At 38.7% G+C, this 12795-nt stretch overlaps 1 protein-coding gene across 1 annotated transcript; it reads left to right on the top strand.

Annotated features, from left to right (window-relative positions):
• Positions 1–233: 233 nt before the first annotated feature.
• Positions 234–12561, top strand: gucy2f (guanylate cyclase 2F, retinal). Its single transcript, XM_044118962.1, has 19 exons — positions 234–963; positions 2552–2853; positions 3530–3884; positions 3985–4069; positions 4169–4265; positions 4906–5031; positions 5378–5458; positions 5649–5825; positions 5973–6129; positions 6877–7026; positions 8155–8303; positions 8402–8565; positions 8647–8839; positions 8940–9114; positions 10135–10233; positions 10326–10420; positions 10510–10595; positions 11804–11899; positions 12267–12561. Exons 1-18 carry the CDS (start codon positions 234–236, stop codon positions 11874–11876), a joined length of 3294 nt encoding a protein of 1097 aa, XP_043974897.1. The 3' UTR covers positions 11877–11899; positions 12267–12561.
• Positions 12562–12795: the final 234 nt, after the last annotated feature.

Below are 12795 nucleotides of genomic sequence, written 5' to 3'. Positions count from 1 at the left end.
CTCAGATCCGAGGAGGAACCTGTCAGATTGTTTCATCGCATCCCGGAGATGTTCAGATGGTAGGAAATACATGGTAGGTGCGCGGGGTGTCCCAGAGGATAAAAGTTTATTTAGAAAGAAAACTAAGCCTGATATCTGTTTATTTTTTCCATTTGCAGGTATCATGGGTGTGAAAAAAACTCAAGTTAATAGTGAATAAGATTATTCACTACCTTGGACACCCTGGAAGGACAATGCAACATATTCCTCCAAATGGTTGGGAGTCCAACCATCCATGTGTGCCCATAATAAAGAGCAGACAGACTTTACCGACGCTCCCCCTTTGTCACTTCCTGTTATGGATTCTATTAGGGGTTCTCACCTTCCCCTGCTGCGTTCACTGTCTAATCTTCAAAGTGGGAATTTTGGGGCCTTGGAACTGCGACCCTGTTTATTACAGGGCCCTTCCCACCGCAGCAGCCAAACTAGCTGTGAGCAGGATCAACAGAGACCCCGGTCTAGATCTAGGTCTAACAATGGACTTTATTGTCCTGCAGGAGCCTTGCGAAACCTCCAAAGCCCTCACGGCTTATATTTACTACGATACTTCAGCGAACGCGTTTGTTGGCCCCACGAACCCGGGATACTGCATCGCTGCATCCCTGCTGGCCAAGAACTGGGACAAGGCGCTGTTCTCCTTCAGCTGCCTCACCTACGAGCTGGAGCAAGTGACTGGATACCCAACTTTTGCGCGGACAATCCCGTTTCCCGTGGACGTGTTGTTCACCGTGTTTAAACACTTCAGGTGGGCCAACTCCGCGGTGGTCTCCTCCAATGAAGACATCTGGATAGACACCGCTGGGAGAGTGGCTGTTGGCTTAAGGAGGAAGGGGCTTCCCGTGGGTCTGGTTACAGCCATGGGTCTGAACGATACGGAGGTAGAGAGTACGTTGAGAAAGATCCAAAACGCAGGAGAAATAAGGGGTGAGTCTGACTTTAGATAAATAACTCACTGTTTTATTTTAACTTAAAAAAAATACATAAGGGTCCTTGAAAAAGTATTTCACATTTTGCCACATTATAAGTGCATTTCTTTATTTGGGAATTTATGTGCTAGAGTGGGGCTGCACTCTAGCACAGTGGCGCAGTTGGTAGAGCTGTTGCCTTGCAGCAAGAAAGTCCTGGGTTCGATTCCCGGGGATCTTTCTGCATGGAGTTTGCATGTTCTCCCTGTGCATGCGTGGGTTCTCTCCGGGTTCTCCGGGTTCCTCCCACAGTCCAAACACATGACTGGTTTCTCTAAATTCTCCCTAGGTGTGAGTGTGTGTGTGAGTGTGTTGTTTGTCTTGTATGTCTTTGTGTTGCCCTGCGACAGACTGGCGACCTGTCCAGGGTGTACCCCGCCTCTCGCCCGGGACGCAGCTGAAGATAGGCACCAGCAACCCTCCCGACCCCATTAGGGAAGAAGGGTGTTCAGATAATGGATGGATGGATGGATGGATGTGCTAGAGTAAGATGCAAACAAAAATAGCTCCTCACTAAATTGAATTTACAGTTACAGCTGCAAGACTAAAACCCAGTCTTCCTATAGCAAATTACCTTCAAGCTTTGCTAAGTTGGCTCCAGTCCAAACATCAGCACCTTTCATGCCTTGCAACGTTGGTAATTTGATTTTTGTCTAGACTTTGACTGGGTCACTCTAGCATATGGATATACTATGATCAAAACCATTCAATCCATCAATCCGTATCATGACCAGTTTCCATATCTCCACATCCACCATAACAGGATGTACTAACACAACATTTCACTGTGGAGATGGTGTATTCTGAGGAATGTATGTAGGATTTTGCATCTAGACGAAAAAATTTTTTCATTTTGGTCAATTCACAAGAAGACTTTCTCCCACATATTAGCCTTGTTCCCTACAGTAACATTGTGATCAATTAAGCTGAGATATCAAAAGCTTGACATCATCTTTTCTAACCTAGAATTGCTTTTTTATTTTTCACAATCTTATTTCTTTTTTTGTGCTCTTTTTCTTGAGCATTATGCTATGTTTATTCACTTAGATCTCTAATGAACTAAACAATATCGTGAAGTTAGTGAAACAAAATATGAAAAAGTTTAGGCAGTCACAACACTTTTGCACCTTTTAGATTTGCATTGGTCATATTTAAAGTACACAGTAAGCCTATGATTCCACAAAATATTAAACCACTTTTTTATTTTTACTCTAATCTTTACTCTAATCCTGACGGTCAATTGCTTTGGTCAAAAAAATCATGTTCTTTTTTACCTCCATCATTGACAGTTTGTCTTCATAGATCATTTTATAGTGAGGTTATCATAGCTATTGAAAAAATTAAAAATGGAAGAATTATGTACATTAAAAGGTTGTCTCAATAATAAGAGTAGTGACTTGTACATCAGAAGCAAACAGAGGAATTCAATTACCTCTTCAAGTGATATCATATTTTCAGAGATTAAACACAACTTTCTAAAATTGCTAAAAAGCATACATAAAGCTGCAGATGTACAAACATAATGATACCACCATAATTTTTTTCAGTGATCATAATGTGCATGCACTCGATCCTGGTTGGTGGAGAGTACCAGGCCACTTTTCTCACAAAGGCACACAAGATGGGCATGACTTCAGGAAAGTACGTGTTTGTGCCCTACGATACTCTCCACTACAGCGTTCCCTACAGCAATGTCTCCCACCTCGCTCTCCAAAACAACAGCCTTCTGAGGAAGGCCTACGACGCCGTCCTCACCATCACTGTGGCCTCTGAGCTGCTGTCCTTCAACGAGGCGTTCACTGCAGCCAAGAGGAGCCAGGAGGTGACACTGCCAGTGGAGGCTGAGCAGGTCGGGAATGTCTGAATATCAGATCTGTAGACATGTGCACCTTTTTATTTTGGTTTCAAAAGTCCACACTAGTTTTTCTGTTAGCCTCACAGAGCGCAAGACAAACAGCAGATACACGAAAGATTAAATTGTAGAGAAGTTAAAACTAGGGTTAGGTTTAAAACAATAAACGTTGGACAGAAAGCACCATTTAATCCATTATGTGAGAATGTAAACTTAGAAAGACATGAACATCCGCTTTATTTACGCAAGGAATCCCATGCCTCTAATATGGCCTTCAAGGAAGTGTAACAAGAAGAAACTCATTGAAAGCCATAGATGAGTTGAAGTTTGCCAAAAACATGTAGGGAACATGACAAATTTGTAGAACAAAGTGCTCTGGTTAAATGCAAAATGTGATTGTTTGTTCTACATGCATTATGCTTTGAATCATGGAAATCAAACTCTGTTTGTTTTGTGTTGATCTGTCGGACAAAAGTCCAATAACTGACATCAAATTATAGTTGCTCATATACCGTAAATGAAAGCATCTATAAAGCATCTAAAAGTCTTCCACAGTCTGAATTCTAATCATTCAGCATGTGGTTTTGCCTTTCTGTCTGCAACATGACCTAACATACATTGACACCATTGCTTTCTCCTGCATTTGTAGTAAAGCATGTACTGTACTTTGCAGGTTAATCCTCTGTTTGGAACCATCTACAACAGTATATATCTGCTGGCCAGGTCCATTCATAATGCCAGGAAAGCTGGCATGCTTCTGTCAGGCTCAAATCTGGCCTACTTCTCCAAGAACACAAGCTTCAGTGGCTTCAACCAGAAGGTGCTGGTGGATACAAGCGGGGAGGTTAAGACCAACTATGTTATTTTGGACTCAGACAGCAGGAGCAGTCAGCTTTACCAGACCTACTTTGTGGACCTAAAGGCAGGAGAGCTTCGTTTTGCAGGAAAGTCTATCCATTTTCCAGGAGGATCCCCTCCAACGGCCGACTCCCGCTGCTGGTTTGACGAAAAGGTCATCTGCACCGGAGGTACAAGGCCCTTTTAAGTTGGTGTTTGGTATCCACTCTTACTTTACTTGTCCACTACAAACACTGCCAACCCTGTCAAGTGTTGTGCTCTCATTTTTAGGTGTGGAGGTGTCTTACATAATAATAGTATTGGCGGTGATCCTCAGTTTGGCTGTAGGAGGGCTCTTCATAACTCTTTTCATCAGGTATGGTCTGCCAAGATGTTTGCTTATAGTCATAGAAACAATTACTTTCACTGAATGGCATAATTAGGAAAAAAAATGTTTTCTCTAATCACTTGGCAGGAGGAGACTTCAACAAATCCAGCTGATCAAGGGACCCAATCGCATCCTGCTGACTTTAGAAGATCTCACTTTTATTAATCCTCAGCTTAGCAAAAAGGCAAGCTGCAACCAATCATTACCAAAAATTTCATCTGAACATTGTTTATCTACAAGCCATGTGTACAGCACATTTGCAAAGCTTGCTAATTTGTCTGAAGAATAATGTAATAGATCAAAGAACAACGGAAGGTGTTTTTTAAGATTCCACAGATCAGTTTTAGTTTATTCAGAAAACTGAAACATAGAAACTGGTGGCAGAAACAATGCATAGAGACAGGCAAACGAAAAAATGCAGACTTACACAAAGGTAAAGTATAACCCATAAAAATAAAAGACTGTACATTAAGGAAAAATTTACAAAATACAAAAACATATTCGCAACTATCAAAAGACCAAACTCAACTTTAATACAAATCTGAATAGGATAGTTACAAAAATATATTTGTGGCTCAAAAAGAAGTCAATTTTCCACGATACGCCTCTTTAAAACTTTCTTTCTTTACTTCCTGTATCTGACCTGTTCTTCCTTGTGTTGCTGACATTAATTACTAGAGGTTAACACATTCTCTACATCAAAAGCATTAAATGTACAGAACAGTATTACTTTATAACTCTGCATGACAAAAATGATAGTTTTCTGAACTTTGAAAAATCTTTTCTTTACATGGATTAAATCTGTTATGTTTGCTGTCACATAGAAAATTACTTTAGAGGATCTGAGTGAGTCAAGGAGCGCTTTGGATGAGAAGTCTGCAGACCCATCCCATTCTGTTAACAGCATGCAGACAGCAACGCACGAGAATTCAAACGTCGCTGTCTATGAGGTGGGTCACAATGCTGTTGGACCTGATGATATACAAACAGCAAGGATTTTAGACAGGTTTATTTGATTGGATAATTAAATTATTTAAATATCAGTTTTTTTTTAGTTTTTTTTTTAGTGAGATTATTTCTGATAAATGCATTCAAACTACTAAAGAGTTTCAACTACTAGAGACAGTTCAGGAGATAGCAACAGTATTAAAGAGTTTAAGACCAGTTTTAAAATGTCCTTTACAATTTTCGGAATATTATTTTTGTTATGTCATTTACTTTTATACATATATATATATATTTACTTAAAAGTAGAATTTAGCATCCCTAAAGTAAAACATCTGTTTCATCTTATAGGGTGACTGGGTTTGGCTCAAGAAATTTGAAGAGGGCCAATTTAAGGAGTTAAAACAAAGCACAACAAAGATTTTCACAAAGGTAGGGCAGCACATTGACACTCATTGCAGATGAATCAGTGGTTTAACATGCTAACAGCTTCTGTGAGTATTATAAGCTTGTTTTTGTGGATTAATGATAAACAGAACAGTAATCATTAAGGGACATTGATCAGTTTAGATCAGTTCTAATTGAAGATGGCATTATTACATATTTCTTCTGTCTTCTGCAGATGAAGGACTTGAGAAATGAGAATGTGAATCCCTTCCTGGGCTTCTTCCTGGACTGCTTCATGTTTGCTGTGGTGACAGAGCACTGCTCTCGGGGCAGTCTCCAGGACCTGCTAAGGAACGAAGATGTAAAATTAGACTGGATGTTTAAGTCGTCACTTTTACTTGATCTTATCAAGGTAAACACTAACGTTTTATTCTTCCATGGAAGCATGTGACCTTTCATTTTGGGATTTTTAGAAAAGTCACATCAACTTCTTAAATCTCCATTTTGTGTGCAGTTTGTTTACAAATACACAACAATGTTGAACATGTTGTGTTTCCAGGGTATGAAATATCTCCACCACAGGGAGTTCCCCCACGGCAGACTAAAATCTCGAAACTGTGTGGTGGACGGGCGCTTTGTTCTGAAGATTACAGACTATGGCTTCAATGAGCTGCTGGAGTCTCAGAAAGCTTCCTTTGAAGAGCCGCCACCTGAGGGTAGCCTGTCTTTTGTTTTAGAAAATACATAGAGATGGGAAGAGTAGAAAAATAACCTACTTAAGCTACTATACAATGCAATGTTAATATAGTAAAATTTTACTTCAGTTCAAGAGCAAATAACTGTGAGAAAAGTTCTCCTAAGTGAAAAATAACCTAGTGAAATAAACTCAGTAAAAATTACTTAGTAAAAATTACTATTTTTTTCAACAGAATTAATTAAAAACTAAAAGACTAAACAAAAATGCGTGAAAGTAGAAGACCCCATTATCCAAACTGTGTAATTACGGTACAATTAAAGCTTGTATTTTAACTGTCCCTCATATATAAATCAATTTTCAGAATATTTTTCCAATGTGTTGGATGTTTCAGAACAGGAAAGACACTTTCCTCTTTTTACTGAGTCTGACATGTTATAACTTGTGCAATAAGGCTTTTTCTATCACAACAAAACATGTCTTTGATTAACTGTGTTTTATATGTGTTACATACTGTTACTGTTTCATATTTCTGTATCTACTGCAGAATATATTTATGCACTATTTCAAACATCAAATAGATGCATGTTAAAAAACCTTTATCTTCATTTTTAGGGTCTTTGGTCTAAATACATACTCAATTACAGTAGCTTTAATCTCAGACAGTGAGAAAATAATATGTATGTATTTTTTTATTTGGTGTATGTAAACATCTGGTTTTAACTGTAACTGACATATGAGTGCTTCTGTTTATTTCTTTTTTTCTCAGAGCTGTTCTGGACAGCCCCTGAGTTCCTGAGGGATCTTCCAAATTTCCGTAAAGGAACTTATAAAGGAGATGTTTATAGTTTTTCTGTAATTCTTCAGGAGGTGGTAGTAAGAGGGCCACCATACTGCATGCTGGATTTACCCCCCGAAGGTTTGTCCAAAGAAGATCCGTCTGCCCCATTACTGAAATACATATTGTTATCAGTGCATCAGTTTGGTTATGTTGTTGTTTTACGCATCTTAACTGAATACAAGAATTTGAAAAACTAATTTCAACTGTAGATGTGTCTGTTTGCCCAACAAATTTTATCTTCACATTAGTTACTTCCAACTATTTTACTTTTTTTTTTTAGACAAAAAAAAAAGTATTGTCAAAAGACAAGATGCTTGTCTTTTGAGAAGAAGGCTGGAAATATGCAAAAAAGCTGCCTGACTGTACATGAAGCAAGATCTCAAATTTAAGCATAACAGTTTTTGACTGGGGGTTAGATATAATTTACCAACTACTATCATGATATCATTTGCAATTTTACTTAAAATATGCTTGTAAATCATCAATTTTTAGCAAATATTAGTTACAAAACTACACCAAAAATGCAAAATTCCTGGTACCCTAGCCTAGACCTTGGAAAAATAAATGTTTTTTGTTCCAGATATATTTTCACACTGATAAATTTAGAAAAATTGCACACATTATGTTTAAATTTACCAACTCAATCTGTATCCATGAATGCCTAAACATTCCCTAGGAAATACATGAAGAATTTTAATCAAATGTTTTGCTTTTTAAAAATTTATCAATGTTTGTGAACTTTTGCTTAGTAATTTTACATAGGACCTCATTTAAATAAACAAACTTTTTAAAAAGGGGTAACACAAAAGAGCATGCCATTCAAAATAGGGAGATGTGTGTTGCTCTATAAATGACAGGAAAATTGTTACAAGTAAATAGCTGCCCCCCAGCCCCCTAAATTTGCTCATATTTATACTCAGAGCTTAAACCTGAAACGTTTAAGGTAAAAGATTGAGACTTGGATTGACAGAAACCTGTTGAACAGGATTCAGCTGGTGTTTTTAGTAGAATTTTCCTAAATGAAAACAATGTTTACATTTTGTTGCATCATGTTTTCTACTGTTTTCAAATTGGTATGATTGGCTGTCAAGTTGCAGCACTGTGATTATTCTCTTCAGACTTTTCTTTCAAACTATCATTTAGTAGAATATTGCCTCTGTTCAAAATACAACAAATGTGTCCCATTTCCTTATTTGTTGTGCCCAGAAATCATCCGTAAAGTAAAAAAACCTCCACCAATGTGCCGTCCCACAGTCGCACCGGATCAGGCTCCACTTGAATGTATTCAGCTAATGAAGCAGTGCTGGAGCGAACTGCCTGACCGCAGACCAACTTTTGATGAGATCTTTGACAGGGTGAACTTTTGCATACCATCTTTTCCTCCAATAATCTCATCTCTCAACCTCATCAAACCCATTAAATACATTTGATTTTTTTTTTTTATGTTAAACAGTTCAAGATCATTAACAAAGGCAAGAAGACCAATATCATTGACTCCATGCTGAGAATGCTGGAGCAGTACAGCTCTAATCTGGAGGATCTCATCAGAGAGAGAACAGAGGAGCTGGAGGTGGAAAAGCAGAGAACGGAGAAGCTGCTTTCTGAGATGCTTCCACCGTGAGTTAGCAAAGCGACACATTCGTACACTGTAAATGTTTTCTACTTTCCTTTAAATGTGTCTCTATGTCTTCTGTCCAGTTCTGTTGCTGAGGCTCTTAAAACGGGCGCCTCAGTGGAGCCAGAGTACTTTGACCAGGTGACAATCTACTTCAGTGACATTGTGGGTTTCACAACCATCTCTTCGCTCAGTGACCCCATTGAAGTGGTTGACCTTCTGAATGACCTCTACACGCTGTTTGATGCTGTACTCAGCAGCCATGATGTTTACAAGGTCAGAGAATTATGTTGAGTTCGTTAGCATCGTTTGCCTAAAGTTCACATGGAATGACACTGGCACCCTGCAAACTTAACTAATATGTGAATTTGATCAGGTGGAGACCATTGGGGATGCTTACATGGTGGCATCGGGTCTGCCTAAGAGGAATGGCAACAAGCATGCCGCAGAGATAGCCAACATGTCTCTGAACATCCTCAGCTCAGTGGGCTCATTCCAAATGCGACACATGCCAGATGTGCCCGTCAGGATACGAATAGGAATTCACTCAGGTAGGCTTAAAGAACGCAGCACTGACTAATGACCTTGTAAACATGACATTTAAACATTTATTTTCCATTGGGAAACTGAACTTTGAGTCCTAGAAAGTTCACATTAAAAACAAATACATTTCTGAAGAGGATTTGTATACAGGCATCAGATTAATTAAAAAGATTAAGGGTACTTATCAAAAATTAGCATTTCAGAATTTCAGCATCACTTGTGTGTATATTTATTTTGCTGAATTCATCATAACACTGAAAAACATTTGGTTTTCACTTGATTAAGAAGTACTCAGGTTTGAACCAGTTTTTGTTTTCTAATAAAAGTGCCATCAGACATTTATATGAAATCATCATGTGCACTAATTTCATGTTAATTTTGGACTTTTACTGAATGATTTTAAAAGCTTCTATGTTGGAATGATTATCCAACAAGTTTAAAAAGAAATGTAGAAGTTTGAACTAGTTGCTGTGCTTTACTCCACACAGTTCTAGACTGTATTTACTGTATGGTAGAGTGCATACATTTTCTGTATGGCTGATTTTGGAGCTTTGGAAAGGCATTTCCAGAAGCTTGATCCATTCCAAAACATTCTTCATGGAACATCCAACAAAACAAGGTCAAGGCATGCTTGAAACCAGGTGTGTTCAGGTTCCAATCATCTAGCTGTTGATTTGAAATAAGGCTGAAGGTAGTCAAACTCCAGACTTCAGTAGGTTGAAATGTGGTTGCAGGACCTTGTATTTGAATTAGAATAGAGATGCGAAGAATAATGGCTCAAATTTCTTTCATAGCGATTTAAAATACTCATTGTCAGTTATCCCAAGACCTTAACGAAAATGGCTGCCACCAACGGTAGAAAGCCTGATTTTAGCTTTTAGGTCAATCACTGTTTCAAACAGGGCCAGGGTTCATTTTAACTGTACTGTATTTGAGTAACTGAAGAGTTGTTTTTTTTCTACATCCTCCCTTCTCTCTGCTGGTTTACTTTAGCTTAATATCTTGTCCATTTGTTCTTTTTGCTCAAGGGCCCTGTGTTGCTGGCGTTGTAGGACTGACCATGCCTCGGTACTGCCTTTTTGGAGACACCGTCAACACTGCCTCTCGTATGGAATCCACTGGGCTGCGTCAGTATCCCGCACACATTTACTCAAAATTGTGCTGCTCTGTCATATGTCCCATTTACCTCAGTCTTTTAATGTCTTTTTCCCCATCTCAGCTTATAGAATCCATGTAAATTGTAGCACTGTGAAGATCCTCCGTTCTCTTAATGATGGATATAAAATAGAAGTTAGAGGCAAGACAGAACTAAAGGTAGCAAACATGGATAATGTCACAGAGTAATTATTACTATTGCTTTTACGATGACTTGATCAGAGTAACTGTTTGCTCCTTACTTGCAGGGTAAAGGTATAGAGGAGACCTACTGGCTTGCCGGGAAAACCAACTTTGCAAAACCTTTGCCAAAACCACCAGAAATAAGACCAGGGTAAGAGTTCTTATCTTATAGCACTGTTTTGCTTTGCTTTATCAAAATGAAAACTGTACAACATGAGCAAAAATGCCAGCAACATCTCAATGAAAACTTGCACACTTTGTCATGTTACAACCCAAAATTGCAAAACCTTTTATTGGGATGTTATGTGTTGCACTGCAATATAGAGAAACAAAGATTGTGAACTGGAAAGAAAATGAAAACTGGTTTAAAACAAATTGTCTTTTTTAGACAAATATTGGGGGGAAAAATGAGGTACATTTGTATTCAGCTCCACAGAATCAATGCTTTATAGAACCAGTTTTTGCTACAATTACAGTTGCATTTTGGAGTATGTTTCCCTCAGCTTTGCACATAGGTAGTAAAATATTTACCCATTCTTCTTTGCAGAATATTTCAACTCAGTTTGATTAGTTCCAGAATATCAGTTCTCCAAGTAATCAAAGACTAGTCAAAGATTCTCAATTGGTTTATGGTCCAGGCTTTGACTGGACCATTCAAACATGTAAATACACTTTATCTGAATAATTCAATTGTTCATGTGGCTAAGCAGGGAAATTAACCTGAAAGATGCAGCTTCATTTCAAAATCAAGTATTTTGCAAGATTGCTCCAGGATTTTTCTTCTGAACAAAAGCATCCCCACAGCATGATTCTGCACCCCTATGCTCTAACATAGGAATGATATGTTGGGGTGATGTGCAGTAATAGTTTTGCACAATAAATAATGTTTAAATTACAGCCCAAAAATGTAATTGTTGTCTCTTTCATTCATGTTTGCTGTGTCTGCCATGTAGCTTATGGCATAAATGTAAACAAGACTTCTTACAGCTTTCTTCAAATGTGTTTTTTTTTTCTTGTCACTCTTCTTTAAAACACAGATTTGTAAGGTTATGACTTAAAAAGCAGTTATCCTCTCTCTAGATTCTATCCCTGAGCTTTGGATCTGCAGCTCCTTTGGAGATACCATTGGCTTTTTCTTCTCTGATTAATAGCCCCAGTGACATTGGATGAATGTATTAGTTCACCTCTAAATTATGACTGCATTACATAATATCAAACGGTCAGAAGAAGTTGTTTATGGTTGTAATGTGACATGTTGTGAACAAAACATTTAGGGGTATTGGTGAGTTTACAAGGCACTGTATTTTCATAACTGTCTCCAATAAACCTTGGACTGGTCCAAACTGCTGTTGTCAACAGGGAAGACAATCATGGGCTGAAACCTGAGGAAATAGCTGCGTACAGGAGAAAGAAAGCCGAGAAAAAGGCTTGACCGTCTCAGGTCAAATGCAGGAGGTATAGATCAGCATGCTGCCTGGTGTTGTGCTGTGGATGTTTTACTGTTGCTTTAATATGATTGCGTCCTCTGAGTCTCCACACCCACTACTTCCTGTTATTGATTTCTAGATCTTGTTGATTGATAATCTCATGATCTTATCACTTTCCTCCTCTTCTCCTTGAGTGGATTGGGGAAAGCCCTGCTTGTTTAATGCATGCATTCTCTTTTGTATTGGCTGACAGATTTCCCCTTCGTTTTTTTTATTTTTATTTATTGTGTTTGTAATAGGACTTTGTATGTGTCTTATTTTCCCACCAATCTGTTTCCTAAAATAAGTTGGACTGTACCACAGAGGCTTCAACTCTACATTTTCTGTTAAACTAGGGACAACTGGCAAGAGATGGTGACAGAAGAGATCAAGTCTCATTTCCGCAAGGCCAACAGGCAGGTGGACAAAAAAATCTGAATCAATGAGAGGAAGAGGAGCAAATAAATCAAAGGACCTACAAAGGAGCATAGGACAGAGGCATCTAGATGAAGAAAGAGAAGAAAAGCTGAGAGGGGCAAGCACAGGGCTGAAAGCAGCACCCAGCCTCTCAATGTGGCTTAAAGCAGACTTGTTTAAGAGGATTGTTCATCAACTGGCTAATCTACCTTCAGCCAGCACAGCAGAACATGACGGTGCTAATGTAATGAGAATGGTCACATCACCTGGCTGCCTACCTGCTGCCAACAAGTACTCACTCTTTAATGAAGGTTGAACTCCTCGTTCAAGCCTCTCTGAAATCACTGGCCACTGCGTGGTCCTCTACTTCAGGGCAACCGGAGGCTCAGCCATTCAAAGACTGAACGCCCCAAACGCCTATTTCAAACTGAAATCTTTCAGTGAAAGCTGTTTTTAGTCAAGCTACAG

The sequence above is a fragment of the Gambusia affinis genome, linkage group LG06, assembly GCF_019740435.1.
Source record: "Gambusia affinis linkage group LG06, SWU_Gaff_1.0, whole genome shotgun sequence".
Classification (NCBI taxonomy): Eukaryota; Metazoa; Chordata; class Actinopteri; order Cyprinodontiformes; family Poeciliidae; genus Gambusia; species Gambusia affinis.
The sequence above is the reverse complement of the archived record's forward strand: the minus strand, read 5'-3'. Positions and strand labels throughout refer to the sequence as shown.

What these genes read in the sequence shown, in the direction of transcription:
- gucy2f (XM_044118962.1), top strand. Translation starts at nt 234, where the DNA reads ATGCAACATATTCCTCCAAATGGTTGGGAGTCCAACCATCCATGTGTG. An exon ending in CAACAAAGATTTTCACAAAG is followed by an intron (nt 5,459 to 5,648) that starts GTAGGGCAGCAC and finishes TGTCTTCTGCAG; the next exon opens with ATGAAGGACTTGAGAAATGA. An exon ending in GCAGCCATGATGTTTACAAG is followed by an intron (nt 8,840 to 8,939) that starts GTCAGAGAATTA and finishes GAATTTGATCAG; the next exon opens with GTGGAGACCATTGGGGATGC.